At 56.3% G+C, this 20,223-nt stretch overlaps 3 protein-coding genes across 6 annotated transcripts; all 3 read left to right on the top strand.

The window, feature by feature from the left end:
- The first annotated feature begins 153 nt into the window (after positions 1 to 153).
- On the top strand, positions 154 to 11,816 carry ACAP1 (ArfGAP with coiled-coil, ankyrin repeat and PH domains 1). Of its 2 annotated transcripts, none has more exons than XM_029211865.1 (22): positions 154 to 445; positions 997 to 1,075; positions 4,269 to 4,388; positions 4,545 to 4,598; positions 4,683 to 4,741; positions 4,983 to 5,166; positions 5,315 to 5,359; positions 5,464 to 5,559; positions 5,672 to 5,746; positions 5,838 to 5,947; positions 7,179 to 7,230; positions 7,328 to 7,428; positions 7,759 to 7,882; positions 7,982 to 8,193; positions 8,856 to 8,925; positions 9,047 to 9,141; positions 9,258 to 9,430; positions 10,004 to 10,176; positions 10,590 to 10,699; positions 10,783 to 10,893; positions 11,252 to 11,301; positions 11,626 to 11,816. In XM_029211865.1, exons 1-22 carry the CDS (start codon positions 393 to 395, stop codon positions 11,724 to 11,726), a joined length of 2,247 nt encoding a protein of 748 aa, XP_029067698.1. In that variant the 5' UTR covers positions 154 to 392; the 3' UTR covers positions 11,727 to 11,816. The 2 variants fall into 2 exon arrangements, with proteins under 2 accessions (XP_029067698.1, XP_029067700.1); XM_029211867.1 differs by having other exon boundaries at positions 189 to 445; positions 997 to 1,054; positions 11,626 to 11,810.
- Positions 11,817 to 12,539: 723 nt separating this feature from the next.
- On the top strand, positions 12,540 to 15,541 carry KCTD11 (potassium channel tetramerization domain containing 11). The gene has a single exon (XM_029212136.1). It carries the CDS (start codon positions 13,293 to 13,295, stop codon positions 13,989 to 13,991), a length of 699 nt encoding a protein of 232 aa, XP_029067969.1. The 5' UTR covers positions 12,540 to 13,292; the 3' UTR covers positions 13,992 to 15,541.
- TMEM95 (transmembrane protein 95) lies at positions 14,937 to 17,649 on the top strand. 3 transcript variants are annotated; one of them, XM_029212138.1, is made up of 8 exons: positions 14,937 to 15,023; positions 15,545 to 15,757; positions 15,995 to 16,051; positions 16,251 to 16,331; positions 16,431 to 16,451; positions 16,595 to 16,675; positions 16,790 to 16,877; positions 17,018 to 17,649. In XM_029212138.1, exons 2-8 carry the CDS (start codon positions 15,589 to 15,591, stop codon positions 17,049 to 17,051), a joined length of 531 nt encoding a protein of 176 aa, XP_029067971.1. In that variant the 5' UTR covers positions 14,937 to 15,023; positions 15,545 to 15,588; the 3' UTR covers positions 17,052 to 17,649. The 3 variants fall into 3 exon arrangements, with proteins under 3 accessions (XP_029067971.1, XP_029067973.1, XP_029067970.1); XM_029212140.1 differs by lacking the exon at positions 14,937 to 15,023 and having other exon boundaries at positions 15,544 to 15,757; positions 16,798 to 16,877; positions 17,018 to 17,044; XM_029212137.1 differs by lacking the exon at positions 14,937 to 15,023 and having other exon boundaries at positions 15,544 to 15,757; positions 16,595 to 16,877; positions 17,018 to 17,051.
- Positions 17,650 to 20,223: the final 2,574 nt, after the last annotated feature.

Raw genomic sequence — 20,223 nt, 5'->3', positions numbered from 1 at the left:
CACGCAATCAGGATTTCAATCTGTATGTCTCAGGCCCCCACAACTCAACCACTGAAGGAGACTGAAGCAGAGACCAGGGTCCCGGTAGGAAGGTGACTGCAGATAGGCTCTGAGGGCGGGGCTGTGGCTTTTCTGATCTCAGGGCCTTTCTCCACCGCCCAGGCCCCGCCTTTACCCCTCCCAGCGTTGCCTGGAAGTGTGGGGTGAGAGCTCCTCTTAGGACACCCCTTCCACTTAGGGAAAGAATCGCGCCCCCCAGGCTCTACCCAGGAGAGGATCCTCTCCTTCTTCCACATCAGCACTCCGCCTCCCTCCGGGGCAGGGAGCACCGCCACCTGCATCCCCACCCTCCAGGCCCCAGGGCCCACTGGCCCCAGAGCAGTCAAGCTGAGATGACGGTCAAGCTAGATTTTGAGGAGTGCCTTAAGGACTCACCCCGCTTCCGGTAAGTGTGCACAGGTCTCCAGGGGCGGGGGAGGGGGGCAGGCAGAGGCGGGGAGGTCCAACACCCCCTAATACACACGCACACCTTCCCCAAGTTGGAGGATGTCTTTCCAGGGAGTAAGTCTCAAAGGGACAAGATCCAGCTTATGGGCCAAAGCAGTACCTCTGCTATCGAATCTCGTGCTCTGATGCTCGCCACCCACTGCATGTGTGAAGGGGGCCCCTCCAGCCTCTCTCAGTCCCAGAGCTGGCATTCCCTCCTCCCTCTCTCTGGACCCCTGCCCCTCCCCCAGCACCTGCACTGGGCGGTTAGCAACTTCCTGCCCTCGCCACATCCACCCTCTTTCTACCCTTCCTGCTCTGGCCTGGGCTGTAGTAGCTCCCACACTGTGCAGAGTGAGCGAGCCAGAGAGGGTGGGTGGGCAGTTCTTAACCCATCAGCCTTTTCCGTCTGTACCCTTCACCCCCTAACCCCGACCCCCGACCCTGCCGAGGTGGACAGACCAGATGGACCCAAGCTCTGTTCCTGTGACCCCATCCCTCCTTTCCCAGAGCCTCTATCGAGCTGGTGGAAGCCGAAGTATCGGAATTGGAGACCCGGCTGGAAAAGGTGATCCTGACGTGGAGAGAGGTGACCCGGGGTGGGATTAAGATGAGAGGGGTGAGGCCAGGGAGAAAACTAGAGACCAAGAATGAGTTCTGGGGATTACTGAATGCTAACCAGGTGGGGTAGATGTTTGGGGCTACAGAGGAGCCAAAAAGTGGTTCTGTGCCCTCAAGGGGCTCAGAGTCTTGGAAAACAAGAGCACCTGTGGGCTTCCTTGGTCGGTTCTTCAGACCTGCATTATGCGAGCCGTGGGCGCCTCAGGGAGAAGCAGGCTGTTTCTGCCCTCAGGGGGCTCACAGGCTAACCTTGGAAAACAAACCAGTAAAACAGTAAAACACTTGAACACACACGGTAAGGTCTTCCTGGATATTCTTTATAAAAACAGCACACTCCCACCTCCCTTATTTGGCTTTTATTTTCTTTACAGCCTTTATCTCGATCTGACACGTTATATGTTTACTCGCGGTATTAGTTTTCTATTATTGTGTAACAAATTATTACAAACTCGGTGACTTAAAACAACGCACAGGTGTTATCATAGGTTTTGTGGGTCAGGAGTCAAGCGCAGCCTGACTGTGCTCCGCTCAGGGTCTCACAGGCCGCAGCCGAGGTGTTGACAGAGGCTGTAGCCTCATCCGTAGCTGAGGGTTTTCTTCTGAGCTCATGTGATTGTTGGCAGAATTCAGGTCCTTGCTGTTGCCGGATGGAGGCGCTCATCTCCTAGAGGCCACCCACAGTTCCATGCCACCGGGCCCTGTCCGTAGGCGGTTTACTTCATAGCAGCCTGCTTCTTCAGTGCCAGCAGCAGTCTCCCTTGCATGTGCTGGCAAGATGGCATGAGTTCACGTCAGAATGTGACCACAGCAGTGAATCCGTCACCTTTGTCATTTGGGGGTGTCATCCCATCGCCCTTGCCATATCGTATTCTACTGATTAGAAGCAAATCACAGGTCTCACTCACCCACACTCAAGGGGTGAGGATTATGCAAGGGTGGAATCATCAGGGGTCACCTTAGCTGTGTCTGTCAGGCTTGCCAATTTTTTTTCTTGTCTACTCTTCCCCACTGGAATGTAAGTGTCATGAGGAACTTTTACATTTTGTTTTTGCTCAATCCCCAGTGCCTATACCATGTCCTGAAAGTTAGTAGGTGACCAAATAATATATACATTTTTTAATTGACGTGTAGTTGATTTACAGTGTTGTGTTAGTTTCTGCTGTACAGCAAAGTGATTCAGTTTACATATGAATATATACATATATTTTTAAGTTAAACTTTGTATTTTTAGTTAATTGCAGAGTCACAAGAAGTTGCAAAAATAGTACAGAGAGATCCCATGTACCTATCTCCCAACTTCCGCCAATGACAGCATCTTCCATAACTGTAGTGTACTCCCCATACCAGGAAATTGCTGTTGGCATGATACAATGAACTGTCTAAAGACTTTACTTGGGTTTTACCTGTTTTGCATATACTCTTAAAAAAAAAATCTTTGTGTATAATTCAATGGCACTTTATCACACATATAGATTCTCATAACCAATCACACTCAAGATACAAAACTCTTATCACGGGGTTTCCCTGGTGGCGCCGTGGTTGAGAGTCCACCGGCCGATGCAGGGGACACGGGTTCGTGCCCCGGTCCAGGAAGATCCCACATGCCGCGGAGCGGCTGGGCCCGTGAGCCATGGCTGCTGAGCCTGAACATCCGGAGCCTGTGCTCTGCAACGGGAGAGGCCACGGCAGTGAGAGGCCCGTGTACCGCAAAAAAAAAAAACAAAAAAAAAAAACCTCTTAGCACCACAAAGGAACTCTTTTGTGCCATTCTTTGTAATGATAACCCCCCTCCCCAGCTCCTTCCTCATCCATGACGACCACTCATCTGTTTTCTATCTCTAGGCTTCTGTCATTTCTAGATTGTTATCTAGGTAGAATCATATAGTATGTGACCGTTCAAGATTGGCCTGGCCTTTTTTTTCCTCTCAGAATAATGTCTCTGAAGTTTATTCAAGTTGTGGCATATCAGTAGTGATCAGCAGTTCATTAATAGTTCACAGATGAATAGCTCATTCCTTTTGCCTTGCTGCCCCATGCTATTGTATGGATGTACCAGTGTGTCACTAGTTCAATCTTATGAAAGTTCCTTATTCAGGTATTTGGGAAGGAAGGTGAGGTGGTTAAGGAAAAGGCTGGACACTCAGTCCGCCACCTCCACACGGTGGAGTTGTGGTCATCTGGGTGGTTGTCCCTTATCACAGATACCGGGTGGTGACATCTGATAAGGTTTGATCATGCTCAGTTTCCTGATCCTTACTGACCCTGCCAGCCATCTTCAAGTCAAGCTATATTTCCCTGAAGCCTTCACTAGCCCTAAAAAGTGTCTTTCACTTCAACAAAAGCTCCACAAGCACCTATGTAGCCCACGTTCTCTGAGCCCCTGGTTCCCAGGATTTCCTCAGAGAACCTCTATGGTGGTCTCCTGTTCCCTGGGCTGAGTTGACAGGCTCCACAGACACTTGCCCCATCCCAGATATAGTGACTCAGGCTAGAGCCAATGGTGTCACCTCAGGAGCAAAGCAATTCCTGCAGGTAACAAGGGCCAGGGGTCAGAAGACCTCGCTTTGGCTTCTGGGTCGGCCACCTTGCTCTCCCAGAGATCCTCCTCCGGCCAGTCACTTGTCCCTTTGTTTATCAAGCCTCCTTGTTTGTAATTAGGGCCAGACAGAATGAGCCCTAGGAGCACCATCTTTGCCCTGACCCTCGGGCCTAGCTGACAGATTAATATTTATGAGGGAATGTTTACTAAGCACAGAATGGACAACTGTAGACAGTAAATACTGTAGAATTTAATACCAACCAGATAGAACATTCATCCTGGGTGTCAGGTAGAGCGTGAGGATGGCATTTCTGGGGAACTCTGGATCCAAGCAGACGGAGCAGGGCAGGAGAGACGTTTTGGAGGTGAAGCTGACACTGGCTTCGGTGACAGGCTGGGAGGAATTTTGTTCCAGGCATGGAGTAGTGGGAGCAAAGAAACAGAGATGAGAAAGCACCACGTGTGTGTTAGAAACTGGTCTGGGCCACAGAGGAGTGTAGATGAGGAGGGGGAGGGAGGGGCACAGCCCTGGGAAAGGGGAGAGGAAGTAGGACAGGAGCGGGGGTGGCACTGGGTATTGGTGGCGCATGGCACGACTCCCCGTTGCTCTGTTGCTTCCTAGCTCCTCAAGCTGGGTAATGGCGTCCTGGAAAGTGGGCACCACTACCTTGCCGCCAGCCGGGCCTTCATTGTTGGCATTTGTGACCTGGCCCACCTGGGTCCACCAGAGCCCATGATGGCGGTATGTGGAGGGTGGGGTCTGGGATGTGGAGAGATCCTGTGGAAGGGGAGGGTTGGTCTGGGGTCTGCGGGTCCCAGGCCAGAGCAGGCTGGGTCTAGGGATGGGAGGGCCCTACCGCCCATGCCTGATACTCTCTCTCTGCCTCTTCTTGCCTAGGAGTGTCTGGACAAATTCACTCAGAGCCTGAGCCACAAGCTGGACAGCCATGCAGTAAGTGGGGGTAGGTAGGGCTGGTGAGGGGAGCAAGGGCGTCTGTGGTCCTGACTGCCACCTGCCAATTTCTGCTTCCCTCAGGAGCTTCTAGATGCCACCCAGCACACACTGCAGCAGCAAATCCAAACTCTGGTCAAGGAGTGAGTTAGGAGGGAAACCAGTCCTCCAGCCCTCTTCCCATTGCCGCGGGGGCCTCCCTGAATGAAGGAGTTGTGAGATTGGGGGCTTCTGGTGGCCTGATTGTTAGCCCCCATCCCAAGGATCCCCTTGGAGTTCTGACCGTCCATAGGCTAGCTGCAAGGCTATGAGCGAATCTCAAGGACTTCTCTGCTGGGGGCAGGAGGGTGTATCGGTGATTTTCTGTTATCCCCACACCCCCAGAGGTCTCCGGGGCTTCCGAGAGGCTCGCCGGGATTTCTGGAGGGGGGCTGAGAGCCTGGAGGCTGCTCTGACCCACAACGCAGAGGTCCCCAGGCGCCGGGCCCAGGAGGCAGAAGAGGCCGGAGCTGCTCTGAAGGTTGCTCGAGCCGGGTACCGGGGACGGGCCCTGGATTATGCCCTGCAGGTGCCTGCCCCAACCTGTCTTCTTGGGGTGCCAGGACCCCAGTCACCTCGAGGCTGGAGAGTCACTGGTGTGCAGTGGGGGGTTGGGGGGGTGGGTGGGTCTTGCGTCTGTGTTTTCAAGGCTGACCTGAGGTCTTTTGGGCTCTCAGATCAATGTGATTGAGGACAAGAGGAAGTTTGACATCATGGAGTTTGTGAGTTGCCGTGGGCGCGAGGGCGGGGGGGGAGGAGCCTGCTGATGGGAGCAGGAGGGAGAGGAAAAGAGAGGGGTCTGCCCTCTACCCACCTTGTCCCCCAGGTGCTGCGTCTGGTGGAGGCCCAGGCCACCCATTTCCAGCAGGGCCACGAGGAGCTGAGCCGGCTGGCCCAGTATCGCAAAGAGTTGGGTGGCCAGGTAGAGACCCAGGGCGCAGGCAGGTGGAAGAGGGAGGGTAGGGGCTCTGAGATGACTCTCCTGGCCTGGTTTTGGGAGGCTGGGCCATCTGAGATGCCCCTCTTGTGCTCAGTTACACCGGCTGGTCTTGAATTCGGCTCGAGAGAAGAGGGACATGGAGCAGAGACACGTGCTACTGAAACAGAAGGTGAGGGCTGGGCTGCGGGCAGGAAGCAGATGGGCCTGGGGCCTTGGTCTCTGCCCACTTCAGTTGCCCTTTGACCCTTTTGTGCCCCCAGGAGCTGGGTAGGGAAGAGCCAGAGCCAAGCCTAAAGGAGGGGCCTGGTGGCCTGGTCATGGAAGGGCACCTCTTCAAACGGGCCAGCAATGCATTTAAAACCTGGAGCAGGTGAGGAGCAGATACCCCAATCGGCCAAACCCATCAGGTTAAATTTTTTTGAGTGTGCTAACTACAGCCAGGAAAAACAGACAAACCCCCTGCCTTCAGAGAGTTTACATTCCGTCAGCAAAGACAGACAAGAACGTAATAATTAAGTAAATTATCTCTTAGAAGGTAAGAGTACCATAGGTGAAAAATAATAAAGCAAGCAATGTGGAGAGCTGGGGAGGAGTTGCAATTTTAAATAGGGTGGGCAGGGAGTTCCCTGGTGGCCTAGTGGTTAGGATTCCGGGCGTTCGCTGCCGTGGCCCGGGTTCAGTCCCTGGGCAGGGAACTGAGAATCCCGCAAGCTCTGTGGCCAAAAAATAATAAAAATGATAAAAATAAATAAATAGGGTGGTCAGCAAAGGCCTCATGAAAAGATGACTTCTGAGTGAAGACTGGAAGGATATCTGGGAGAAAATGTTCTAGGCAGAAGGAGGAGCCAGCACCAAGGCCCTGAGGAACCTGGAAGGTTTGAGGAACAGAGAGGAGGCCCAGGGTGTGGACAGAGGGAGGGAGGAGGAAGTGGTAGGAGATGCAGGTGGAGCTAATGAGGACGTGAATCACGACAGGGCCTTGTTGGCTCTACTCTGAGGGAAGTGGGGAGCCATCGCAGGGTGCGGAGCAGGGTGGTGATCTGCTCTGACTCGACCCCTTCCCCTTCCAGGGCCACTGCCAGCCCATATGGGATCTTTGCGCAAATTAGAAGGGAGAGCCCCTTCTCCAAGCTACTTTTTTTTTTTTTAATTTTAATTTTAAATTAAAAATTTGGCGGGCCACACTTCATGGCTTGCAGGATCTTGGTTCCCTGACTGGGGATCGAACCCGGGTCCTCGGCAGTGAAAGTGCAGAGTCCTAACCACTGGACTGCCAGGGAATTCTCTCCAAGATACTTCTACTTGCCAAAACATTGTAGCAATAGATTTATTAGACAATGCATTTTACTGCCATCTGCTGGAAAGTTGTCTTCATAAATGTTATCAAATCTGGGGTACTCGGGATGTGAATAGCACCCCTTAGATGTCCCTGGCTGCACCTCTGTCACCCTCCTCTGGAACATCTCATGGGATGGGCAGCCCGGTCTCTCTCCTCTCAGCAAGATCCTTATGGGACTAAGAGCACAGCCTCTCTCCTGTCTGTGTCCCGAGCTGCATTCCAATGTCGCCCATGTCATTAACCCTACTTCTGCCTCTTCCAGACGCTGGTTTACTATTCAGAGCAACCAACTGGTTTATCAGAAGAAGCACAAGGTGAGTAGGCCCAGGTCCTGGATGCCCAGGCCCAGGAGGACTCAGCCCTGCTGTGGCTGCCTGGACGCCTGCCCCCCCGATCTCCTTTCCCTGTCAGGACCCTGTGACTGTGGTGGTGGATGACCTTCGTCTCTGCACAGTGAAGCTCTGTCCTGACTCAGAAAGGCGGTTCTGCTTTGAGGTGGTGTCCCCCAGCAAGTGAGTGCAGTGCCCAGGGGTGACACCCGTATATCTCAATTTTACCAACTGGAAAGCCAGGGCCAATCACAAAGGCATCCCTGGAGCAGGATCTTGGAGTCCCCTGATGCAGCCCCAGGCATTAGCCCTTTGGTGGCTCAATTGGGGGGCAGGCTAGGGGAGGGTCTAGGGTGAAGGGGGATATCTGGAAGGATATTACCAACTAGTGCAGAGGTATTTCAATATGAGTGGTGCCAGCTGAATACTAGCTGAATGTCAGCCTGCCTGTCCTGCCACTCGGCTCCCCAGGCCTCAGACCCCTCCCTGCCCTCTGGCTGCCCCCCTGCCCAGGTCCTGCCTCCTGCAGGCTGACTCAGAGCGCCTCCTGCAGCTGTGGGTCAGTGCTGTGCAGAGCAGCATCGCTACGGCCTTCAGCCAGGCTCACCTTGATGACAGCCCCCGGGGTCCAGGCCAGGTACCTTAACATGGGGGTGCAGGGCCAGACTGCCCAGGGAGATGGGACATCGCTTCCCCTAGACCTCAGAGCCACTCTTTCTTCCCCTGTCTCCCCCAGGGCTCAGGACACCTGGCCATGGGCTCCGCCGCCACCCTGGGCTCTGGCGGGATGAGCAGGGGAAGGGATTCTGGTGGAGTCGGGCATGTGGCAGCCCAGGTGCAGAGCGTGGACGGCAATGCCCAGTGCTGTGACTGCCGGGAGCCGGCTCCTGAGTGGGCCAGCATCAACCTGGGCGTCACCCTCTGCATTCAGTGCTCCGGCATCCACAGGTCACTCCCCAAGGTCCCAAGCGCGGGCCCCTGCTCTTTCTGGCAGCAGTGGAGTGGGATGGAGGCAAGCTGGAGCCCAGCACAGGGGCTCCTCCCTCCCTTCCCGCCCTGCCTGGGCTTCCTCTCAGATTCTGTCTGTCGCTGGGCACAGGCCTGGGCCAATCCTGTGGGGCACAGGGTGGACCCAGGTGGGCCCAGCCCCTCAGTGTCCTGGTCTGGCCCGGGTAGGGGGACACCCAGGGGAGTTGAGTGGCTTGACTGGAGGAGGTGCGGGGTCAGGGCTGCTGAGGGTGGGGGAGCTGACGAAAAGCAGAGAGAGATGTCAGATGTTGTGAGGCCTTAGCAAGTCTATGCGTCCCATCATTCTGGTGGAAGCGGGGAGGGGGAATGGCGTGGAAAGAGTTGTCCCGGCCAGAGTGCGTGGAGAGAGGGGAGGTGGCTGGAGAGGATGAGAAGAAGAGAGAAGAGGGAATGGTGAACAGGCGGGATCCTGCCAGATACAGGTCAAGGCTGCACGGCCCTGGCTGCCCTGCTGCCTCCTGGCCCAGTGCCTCTGCACGGGACCCCCACGCCGGACCTTGCCCCCAAGTCTTTCCAGGAGCAGCAGCACCTCCCCCGGCTGCTTCCCCCACAGAGGGCCTGACCTCCCCTCTGCCCTCCAGGAGCCTTGGAGTTCATTTCTCCAAAGTCCGGTCCCTGACCCTTGACTCATGGGAGCCGGAACTCGTGAAGGTGACTTGGGGTGATGTGAGAGTGTGGGGTGCGGTGAGGGCAGGGCTGCAGAGCCCTGAGGGCTCAGACACTCACCTGCACCCTACCCGTCTGTCTCTGCCTCCGCCTGGGCCGCCTGAAGCTCATGTGTGAGCTGGGGAATGTCATCATGAACCAGATCTATGAGGCCCGTGTGGAGGCCATGGCCGTGAAGAAGCCAGGGCCCAGCTGCTCCCGGTGAGGCTGGGGTGGAGGGACTGGGGCTGCCCTCCTTATGGGCAGGGAGGGAGGAGAGCCTGGGATGGGAGGAGGGAAGACTGTCGCCTTCTTCTCCCACAACCCTCCCCCACCAGGCAAGAGAAGGAGGCCTGGATTCACGCCAAATACGTGGAGAAGAAGTTTCTGACCAAGCTTCCCGAGGTTCGCGGGCGAAGAGGTGGCCGGGGGCCCCCGAGGGGGCAGCCTCCTGTGCCCCCAAAGCCGGGCACCATCAGGCCCCAGCCTGGGAGCTTCAGACCCAAGCCAGGTATAGGGTTGGCTGGGCATTTGTTGAGCGCCTGCCGTGTGCTCAGCATAGTGCCAAGCCCGGTGGGTCTGGGGCCCACGTCTTCCCCTAGAGCCTGTTATGGGGGGGCCACAGCCCACTGGCACTGGTTTTTCGAGGCAAGAGTTTCGGGGATTACGGTGAAAGATGGGAAGGACCGTGGGGCTGGGAGGAAGCCAGGAGGGCTGTGTGAGGGTGTCACCAGCATGAGAAAAGTCAGGAGAATGAGTTAGGTCTCCAGAGGCCTGTGGAGGAGGGTGTGAGTTTGGCTGGAACCGAGGGAGCCAAGAGAGCTGAGGCTGACCGTCACCATGTCAGCTCACCCCTGACATCCCAGCCAGTCAGGGTGGTCGGACAGGAAGAGGTGAACACTGCCATCTATCCCATATGCCCTAGGGGACCTACCCACATCCACTCACACCCACCATCACCTCCCACCACAATCCCCAGTCTTGAAGGCCTCCCCACAGTTGAGAAGTGAACTATCCCATTACAGCATCAGGGGACTGTGCTGAGGGTTTTCTTCCCAGATTCACAGCTGGTTCCCCCTAATAGAGCCACCCTCTGAGGACCTGGGCAGCCTGCACCCTGGGGCCCTGCTCTTTCGAGCTGCTGGGCATCCTCCATCCCTTCCCACCATGGCTGATGCCCTCGCCCATGGAGCCGATGTCAACTGGGTCCACGGGGGTCAGGAGCATGCCACACCGCTGATCCAGGCCACAGCTGCTGTGAGAGTCTTGCCGACCTCCCCACCCCACCCCACCCTTAGGCTCCTCCTCTCCTCCCCTACTCCGGACTTTGGTCCCAGCTCTTAGCCTCTCCCACCTCACAGGGAGTGATAACCAATAGAGCCTGGTTGCTAAGAGTGTGAGATTTGGAGGCAGACAAACCTGGGTTTGAACCCAGACCCTCACCACTTACAATTATGAACCTTCATGTACCTCAGTTTCCTCATCTGTAAAATAGGGATAACATACCTCATTAGGTTGTACTATGGATTTAATGTATGAATACATGTAAAGAGCCGGAGCAGAGCCTGCCATCCCATACCCACCCTCGGAACTGACCCCACTCTAAAATATCTTTAAATGTGCCTCAAAAGATGCCACCCTCTATCCCCATTCTCTACTTCTCCACGCAGAATTCTCTTCTGGCCTGTGAGTTCCTCCTCCAGAACGGGGCAAACGTGAACCAAGTGGACAGCCACGGCCGAGGCCCGCTCCACCACGCAACCATTCTTGGCCACACGGGGTAGGGGCGGCAGGGATAACGACCTTGAGGAGGAAGGCTCCAGACAGGGTGAGGGGCCAGCTGAACTTGGCTGTCCTGTCCAGGCTGGCCTGCCTATTCCTGAAACGGGGGGCCGATCTGGGAGCCCGAGACTCTGAAGGCAGAGACCCCCTGACGATCGCCGTGGAAACAGCCAACGCTGACATCGTCACTCTGTGAGGATGCCTGAAGAGGCGGGGCTAGCGCTTGCACTATCCACTTGGGCGGGGCTAACGCCGAGACCCCTGCGTGCTAGGCGGGGCCTGGGGAGGGGAGGGGCCAGCTCCAGGACCAGACGTTGAAAGGAGGCTCCAAGTGTTGACCGAGGCTTGGAGTAGGAAGGGGGGAGGGCAGGGTCCGAGGAAGGTGAGTTTATTCTGAGAGAGGCATCATTCATTAACATTGTTGTCAGGCGTCTTTAAAGCACTAGACCCTGGGGAAACAGGTGAATGAAACAGCGCAGCTCAAAGGATGGGAGTTGGGGCGGGGGGAGTGAGGAGAATGTCATTCATTCCTTAATTCCCTCCCCTTCAGGCTGCGATTGGCAAAGATGAGGGAGGTCGATGCGGCCCAGGGCCAGGCTGGTAAAGTACCCCCCACCCCCCTCTCTCCCCACACAACATTGTAATTCTGGGCTTCTGGCCGCTGGTGACCCGTCCCCAACCCCCTGTGCCCAGCTTCATTGATTAATTACATCATTTATTCAACAAGTATGTATTGGGCGCATCCTACGCGCCGGGTCCTTGAAACAGAGCAAAGAATAGGCGAGGGCGCCGCCCTGACGGTGCAGATGTCCCTTCCACCCACGCTGGAAGCGCGTGCTCTTACCAGGCCGGGCTGTCCCTATTGTACTCTTCCGTGCTAGGGCCCAGCCACCCGGCATCCCAGCCCTTCCTCCCTCCCCTCAGGAGACGAGACGTATCTCGATATCTTCCGCGACTTCTCCCTCATGGCGTCCGACAACCCGGAGAAGCTGAGCCGGCGTAGCCATGACCTACACACGCTTTGATCCCAGGCCTTCGAGGGCCCGCATCCCCCATCCCTGCCCTTCCCACCGCCCGCCCTTTTCTATTAAAGCCTTTGTGCTTTGCTCTTCAAAGTTCATTTATTGAGCATCCCCGTCGAGCGGGTGAGGTGTAGGACACTGAGGCTTCTGGGGTGCAGGAGCGATTGGGAGTTTGCGAACTGGAGTCACTCGAGGGGCGACTCCCGGGGAGTGAACTGGGAGAAGCCTGAGTGCCGGGCGGCTCTGAGGCGGGGCTCGCGGGCTCAGGAGACGTGGTCAGACCCGTCAGGCCCGGCAGAGGCCGCTTGCGTGGGCTGGGTCCAGCCTTCTCTGGGGGGAATGGGGGGTGCTGGCATAGGACCGGGATGGAGAGGCTGGCTCGGGCCACCCCAGCCCGGAAGCATCCCTGGAATGCGGCAACTCAGCACCCGCCCCCTGGGGAATTCCCTGCGGGAGCGACTAAAAAGGAACTAGTCCCCAACCCCCGACGGCTGGGCCTCAGTTTTTTTAGCGGCCGGATAGGAGAGGCCGGCCCCCGCCGAGTTGCAGACGTGAGGTCGGGCACACCTAGGGGCCGGCGGGGCCGTCGCGGCCACATCCTTAACGACGCGCCTGAGTCACCCCCCGGACCCCACCCGCGCTAGCGCCCGCCAGTCCAGCCCGTCAGCCCCGTCTCTCCAGTTCGCCACTCCGCTTCCACCACCACCGGAGCCGCGCGCTCCGGGCGGGGGCGGGGCGCCCAGGGGGCGGGGCTGCCTCTTAAAGGGCCCCCGGCCGCTGCCCTTAGGCCACCTCCTTGGGGCGGAGAGTACTTAAGCGGCTGCGGCGAAAGCCGGAGAAGGCGGTGGCGCCCGGTCCCGAGACTCCCGGCTGCTTCCATAGGAGTCCTAGGACACTCCCAGCTCGGATTGAGCGTGTATCTTCGCTCCCCAGCCGATACAGAGGCACCTCCGCCATCGGCTCCGGTCAGCCTCGCCTCCTTCTCCTGGGACCAGCGCCGGAGCCAGGCCAGGCCAGGCCTCTGACTGGCCCCCGGAGCCCTGCGTGGACTCGCCCACGGTGACAGCGGTCTGCCCGAGAAGCTGGTCCCTTCAGAGTCGGCCTTGTGCTCGCCACCGTCACCTGCTGGTTGGATTGCGGAAACCCACTGTCTGAAGACCACAGAAAGGAATCGCCGACCACCCAGAATCGGATGCGTCTGGACCTAAATCTCCCGTCCCTCTCTGACTTCCCTCTGCTCGTTTCATCCGTTCTCTCAACCTTTCCGGCGTTTCTGTGCCCGGAAACCATCCTCCACCACCCAGGTAGCTGGGGTGAGCCCCCAATCTTGCTGCCTTGTACTCCAACCTGAGCCTCCGACCCAGAGACAGTCTGAACCTTAGGACCCAATTCTGCACACATCCAGGAAGTTCTGCCTTTCCTTCTCTTTCGGTGTCTTCGACACTCCTCAAAATTTCTCCTCCTCCTGTGCCCTCCTCGCCCCCCTCCTTTGGGGGCCCCGTGACCCTGAATGTCGGGGGCACGCTATATTCCACTACTTTGGAGACCCTGACTCGATTCCCAGACTCCATGCTGGGGGCCATGTTTAGGGCTGGTACTCCCATGACCCCCAACCTCAATCCCCAGGGAGGCGGCCACTACTTTATCGACCGAGATGGCAAGGCCTTCCGGCACATCCTCAATTTCCTACGGCTGGGCCGCCTGGACCTGCCCTGTGGATACGGGGAGACAGCGCTTCTCAGGGCAGAGGCTGACTTTTACCAGATCCGGCCCCTCCTGGATGCCCTGCGGGAACTGGAGGCCTCTCAGGGGACCCCGGCACCCACAGCCGCCCTGCTCCACGCAGATGTAGATAGCAGCCCCCGCCTGGTGCACTTCTCTGCTCGTCGGGGCCCACACCACTATGAGCTGAGCTCTGTCCAGGTGGACACCTTCCGGGCCAACCTCTTCTGCACCGACCCTGAGTGTCTGGGTGCCATGCGTGCCCGATTTGGTGTGGCCAATGAGGACAGGGCAGAGGGAGGCCCACACTTTCATCTGGAATGGGCCCCCTGCCCTGCAGAGCTCCCCGAAGTGGAGTACAGGAGACTGGGGCTGCAGCCGCTGTGGACTGGGGGGCCAGGAGAGCGACGGGAGGTGGTGGGCACTCCGGGCTTCCTGGAGGAGGTGCTGCGGGTGGCCCTGGAGCATGGCTTCCGTCTCGACTCCGTCTTCCCTGACCCCGAAGACCTGCTCAACTCCCGATCTCTGCGCTTTGTCCGGCACTAGGAACTGAGAACTAGGAATGCTGCCTTCAGTTTGACGGTGTGGGCGAGGGGGAGGTTGGAAAGAATGGGTCAGTAAAGAGGGTGAAGTCTCTCCTGAGCCTCTTCCTAGCTCTGCTCCTGGAGCTGTGAGAGTCAGGGGCCCCGTTGCACCTGACTGGAGCCCAGATGTGGGCAGGAATCCCCAAACCAGAGAGAGCCCAAGGGCTCATGAGACCAGAGGGTCTGGACTGGTGCTAATCCTGGGAGGGGTGGGGAAGCTTCCCTGGCTGGTCCTCGCCTGAGCCTGGGGACCTTCGGTGTTTCCTTGCTTGGAGCTTAGTATCCAGGGTCTGGAAAAGTGGGGATGCTTCTCTGCCCAGGCTAGGCTTAGCAGAACCGTGGAGGGACAGTGGGGTCTGGGGGAAATGAGAGACTTTAGATTGCTCTAATGTGGTCTTCTGGACTGTGACTTCTCCTGGAGCTGGTGGCCTGGCCTGGCCTGACCAATGATAGGTCAGAACACTCTGAAACACGGGACGGGAGATTCTTTGCTGTGTTCCAAGCCACCACTGAGGGAGACAGAAGGGCTACACCCCATCCTAGCTTGGCACAAGGGAGCTAGGAGAATCCCCATTAACTATGGGGCTGGAGCATCCCTCTGGAGATCCAAGTGTTTTAAAGGATCCCATATTGATGGTGGGGCTGGCCATGGGGAGGAGCGGGGCATCTCCTTGCGTCCTGGCCTTCCTTCCTTCATGTGAACGTGCCTGTTAGCCAGTGAGTCTGACTGATGCATAGGTCCCTGGCATCCTGGCTCCCATCCATGTCGCTGGAGGTGGTGTCTGTGTGCTGGCTTTTCTGTGGTCTCTGCGTGTCCAGGCCTGTTTGGGGTTGCTCAGAAACTATTTTGGCACCAGGTGTGTCCGCGGTATGGGTGTGAGTAGACTGAGAATTAGGTTAATCCCAAGGTGTGTGTGTGTACATGTGCTTCACATCACCACGTAGGCAGGAGGGGCCTGCTGGGCTTTGAGTCACTAGGATCTTCTGGTGAGAAGTAAGAGAAGTCACTGGGCTTAGCTGGGCCTTGGAGGCCTGTATAGAACTCTCGGTTACTAAGGCAACAATGAGCCTGTTGCTAGGAGATAGCTGGGGAAGGCCCAAGGCTGCCCAGGGCAGAGAGGAGATGAACAGAAGAGTTTGAGAGAGTGGGGGAGGATATGAAAAGGGATGGGATACTCACAAACAACTTCTTCACTGGGGGAGTCACATTATTTATCACTGGTCATGATTTACAAGAAGAAAAATAAAGTTGCTTTTGGAACCACAAACTCGTAAAGGCTGCTGAGGGCTAGGTTGGGAGTACAGCAGAAGACCTGCTTTCTCTGTCCATGTCCCACTAGAGGTTTCTTCTTCTGGCCCCAGTTCCTTGGGCCCCAGGTTTACCCCAGTCAGTCAGGGATGGAGCAGTGGCACTGTTCTGGAATGTTCTAGAGACTCCAACTGTTCTGGAACACTCTAGAACCTCCAGGCAAAGGACTGGAACCAGGATCACAGAGCATTCCAAGGCCTTCCCAGCCTACGTGGGGCCAGCCCCCGCTCCAGAACCCGCAGCGGGCCTCATGTGGATGCTGGCACTAGGTGGGATCTTCCTGGCAGCCGCCCAGGCCTGTGTCTTCTGCCGCTTCCCAGACCATGACTTGTCGGGCCGCCTGGCTCAGCTTTGCAGCCAGATGGAGGCCCAGTGGAAGGACTGTGAAGTCTCCTGGAACTTCTCGGCCTTTGCCTTAGGTAAGATCAGACATCCAGGGATGGGCTCAGCAACAGTCACCCCTGTGCCCTAAGGGGGCTGCATGTGGCCTCCCAGCTGTGCCTCTCAGCCATCTTCTCAGTCCACTGGCCTCTCTGGACACACTGGCCTCTCCCTCTGGGAGAGCTTCTTCAAACCCTGGGAAAGTCAGGAAAGGCCCCAGAACCTCCTTCTGGGCCAATGAGGGAATCTCGCCCCGTCCTTATCCATCTCCACAGATGATGCATCCTTGAAAAAAGTCACAGAGAAGACTCACAGAGTCCTGAGGGTCATGGGTGAGGTCGAGGGGGAGGTACAACGTAGGGGCTTGGATGGCACCAAGGAGGGGGTTGGGAGGAGGGGGCTGGGGAGGCAGGGAAGGGTGGTGGGTGGGTGGAGACAGGAGGGCGTGATGGGGAGGCACTGGGTGAAGGTGTGGAGGTGAACCGGCCCTGCTGAGACCCCGGGCACTAAAGCTGCTCTCTGCCTCCCCAGAGATCAAAGGGTCTCTCTCCTCACTCCTTTCATATTGGAAATGGCTTCAAAAGACCAAGCTCCCAGAATACAACAGGGAAGGTACCGATGCGGGGAGGGATCAAGGGGTGCCTAAGTCCTCAGGCAAAAGAGTGTGTGGCTGAGCTCATCCACCCCCATCCTCCTTGTCTTTCATTTCAGCTCTCTGCGCTCCCGTCTGCCGTGAGTAGGAAAGGGAAGAGGTAGCAAGGGCCAGGGGCCTCGGGGGACCTGAGGAGAGCCTGCAGTTTGGGGAGGAAGTGTGGGGCTCTCGCAGGGTTCAGCGAAGCTTCCCGCCCCAGAGCTGGTCCTGCTGTCTCCTGCAGGGGGCAGCACCATCCTGTACAACTGCTCCACCTGCCAGGGCTTCGAGGTGTACTGCTGGCCCCGAAAGCGCTGCTTCCCAGGTCCTTACTCCCCACCCCTGCCTCACCCCGCCCAGATCTCTGAGCTGTTAGGCTACCCCAGTATCGATGGGTGTGGTCCCCGGGATCATTCACTGCCTCCTGGGGTCCCTGCAGGAAGTCACGATCTTTGGGAAGCCAGGATTCTGCTGCTCTTTGTCTCCGGAGCCGCCCTCCTCCTGGGTATTCTGAGCTTCGTGGTGGAGTGAGTTGGGGGATAAGGGCCAGAAACAGCCTCACTACCTCCGACCCATCAGTACCTTTCCCCACCCCCCATCCTTCCTCTTTCCCTCCCAGCCCCCTCCCCTTCCCTTCCCTGGGCTCCCACCCTCTGTCTTCCCTCAGGTACAGCCACCTCCAAGCAAAAAGTGACTTGTGAAGACGAGGACACATCTTAGCCTCCAGTTCTAAGGAGCATGTGCCCACAACTTTCACTTCTCTTGTGGGGCGGGGTGGGGGGGAGGGGGGCAACCAGACCCTTAGTTTCAGCCCCAACGGTTCAGTCTTCCAGACCCTGATACCCAGACATCCCCACAATCCCAGTGTCAGATGGCCTCCAGGGACCCAGGCACCCACAGCTGGAAAGTTCCTCCCCTCCAGTCCTCAACCAATCAGACAGAGGCAGTCACCGTGCCAGGAAAATATCTACAGAAGGAAAGAATCCCCTCCATACACACTCCCACTCCCACACCCTCTTCTGCCTGTTCCCGGAAAGCGGGGGCTGTCTGCCCCAGAAGCTCCTCTTGGCCCTCCTGTGACTGATTGGGAATCCGGGAATGAGTGTTCTGGAAAAGTCCCTCCCCCTCGAGTGAGACCACATCAGTCAGCCTGCTGGCATGCTGCCCTTCCATTTAATACTGTGAAGGCTCCCACAGAGGCCCAGCTAAACCTGTGGTCAAATGGCCTCGACCTCTGCCTCGCCTCTGTCTGCGACTGGGGAGGGCAGAGGGAGCGCGGGAGTCTCTTGTAACCCAGGGGTTCTCAGCCGGGGGGTGGGTGGATTTTGCACGCGATGAGACGTTTGGCAATATATCTGGAGACATTTTTGATTGTTTTGATTGGGGGTTCTGAGGATGTGCTACTGGCATCTAGTAGGCAGAGACCAGGGATGCCGCTAAATATCCAAAAATGCCCGGGAAAGTCCTCCACAACAAAGAGCTATCGTGCGTGTCCGAACCGTCAGCAGTGTGTGGTTGAGAGACCCTGGTATTTGGTCCTTTGGCTATCAGGAGTTTGGGTTTGGGGGATGGGAGATGGGACATGAAAAGAGAGGCCTATCACCAACCGTAAGTCTCAGCCCGAGGACCTAGGCCGGCCTTCACCTAGAGCCGTGGTTTACAAACTGGGTCCCTAGAGGCTCCCAGTTCTCAACCAGCTGGACATTGGAGTCATCTGGGCAACTTTAAAAACTACCTGTTGCTGGGCCTCATCTCCAGAGATTCTGAGTCTAGTGGTGTCATATGGGGCTTCAGTTAATCCAACTTACAGCCAGGGTTAGAACCACTGTTTGGGGGATCCATTAAGGTCCTGGGGATGGAGAGGGGAATGCTTACCCCTCCCAGGAGAACACCTTCTATTTTGTTCTACACATTCTAGTCCAGTCCTTTCATCTTACACCAAAAAATGAGACCCCGAGATCACACAGCCAGGTCGTACAACTTGCCCGAGATCATACAATGATTCATACATTCATTCATTTGACAAATACTAAGGGATTGCCGGTCACGTGCCACGCAGCGTTGCTGCCCGTACTGGGGTGAGAAACCCTCTCCCGACTGCCCAGGCACCACAGCTCTCCTCTGGTTTGCGGTAGCTGCCTCACACCCTCTTAGGCTGTGCCCTCTTTCCAGGCTCAACACTTTGGAGCTGTCCTTGTTTTCACACCCAATGTGCAGTGGGTCAACCGTTCTGTCCATTCCTGAAGGATCTCTATCCCATCTGTCTCCTCCTCCTGCTCTATGGCCCCCAGCCCACTCTAGAACCCTCTCGTCGTGGACCCCAGTCTCCCAGATGTGCATCTGACTCTGCCCACGCCCCTCAAATCCACTGCACCCTCAGTGGCCACACTGGTCTTAAAACTCCACATCGCTCAAACATCCTGTCCAGTATCAAATGATGCTTAAAAACTTGGGCTCTGGAGTTGGGCTGCCCGATTTCAAATCCTGGCTCTGGTTCTTACTGGACCTTGGGAAAGTCATTTAATTTCTCTGTTCCTGTTTCCTCATGTTTTAAATGCAGATCATATATTTCCTTGATTCCATGGCTTTTTTTTTTCTTTTTTTTCTGTTTACATTTAAACATCTCTGAAGAACCCATCTTAAATTGAAGACATGTCATGGCATAATGGTATATATTACAATTGATGATATCTTAAATTCAACCCAGCGGTACTGACCTTACAGAATTACTGCGAGGTCCAAATCAGTTCATATAAAATCCTTGGGACTGTGCCCAACGTGTAATGGGCCCTCATTAAGTATCAGCCATTATAATCTCTTACTTAAAACCTTCCCTAGCTCTTCCTTGCCTGCAGAGTATAGAGTTGGCCCTTGACCCTGACATTCAAGGCTCTCCATCAGCAGCTCCCACCATCTTATATAGTCATCAGGCCAGAAATGTCCAAACACAGAACTGGAATCTCCCTTGAATGCCCCACAGGCATCTCAGACTCCACACGTGTCCACCTCCCTCAGACACGCCTTCCTCCTGACCCCACCCCCTCCTGGGATCTCTCAGGCTTAATGGCAGTGCCCACAGTGTCATGGGTATCCTCCTCCTCTCATGCCATGTGCCCACTTCTTACCTGTAGGTGATCTACCTTGGTCATACTTCTTGGAATCTGACCCCCAGGTGTCCCTGGAGCTTTATCTCAGCTCTGCCCACCTCACAGCCATACTGAGTCACTTCTAGTTGCCCCAACACTGTTTCCTCATGTCTGCTCGCCTTTGTCCAGTCTTGTGCCTCTACCTGGAATGACTATCTCCTTTGGCTCAGATACCACCTCTTCTGAGAGGCCTTCTCTGAGCTCCTGAGTCAGAGTGGCATGAGTCTGCTCTAGGCATCTCTCATGTGGCACCTGTTACATCAGGTGGTGGTGTTTCTTTACACATCTTCCCTCTACACCACGCATTCCTCTCTAAAGCCACTGCTTAAGGTTTTGTGTCTTTGTTTCCTCAGAGCCTGGCACATGGGAGATGCCAGGAAGTGTCCCTGATGACTCCAGCACCTTCTCTGAACACGTGTGATATGCCTTCCCCATATAAGCCCTTCATGAGCACTTAACACAGGAGGCTGTGCTTTTTTTGTGCACATGAGGCCAACCGACCGCAGTGTGGCCTGCCAGGGCAGGGATGGTTTTTCTGAGCCCCTCACCAAACGGGAGGCTTCTGTGGGTGTGGCAGTTTTAAACAATGGCCCCACATTCTTTGACATGCCTCCCACCTAGAGGTAGGTTCTATGTATCCTTCCCTTGAACCTGGGCTCCATGACTAGCAGGCCAATTGAATGTGGCAGAAGTTACAGTGTGCCACTTTCTGAGCCCAGGCCTTAAG

This window comes from Monodon monoceros, unplaced genomic scaffold (genome assembly GCF_005190385.1).
Source record: "Monodon monoceros isolate NGI ecotype Baffin Bay Population unplaced genomic scaffold, NGI_Narwhal_1 Super_Scaffold_9, whole genome shotgun sequence".
NCBI classification, from domain to species: Eukaryota; Metazoa; Chordata; class Mammalia; order Artiodactyla; family Monodontidae; genus Monodon; species Monodon monoceros.
The sequence above is the reverse complement of the archived record's forward strand: the minus strand, read 5'-3'. Positions and strand labels throughout refer to the sequence as shown.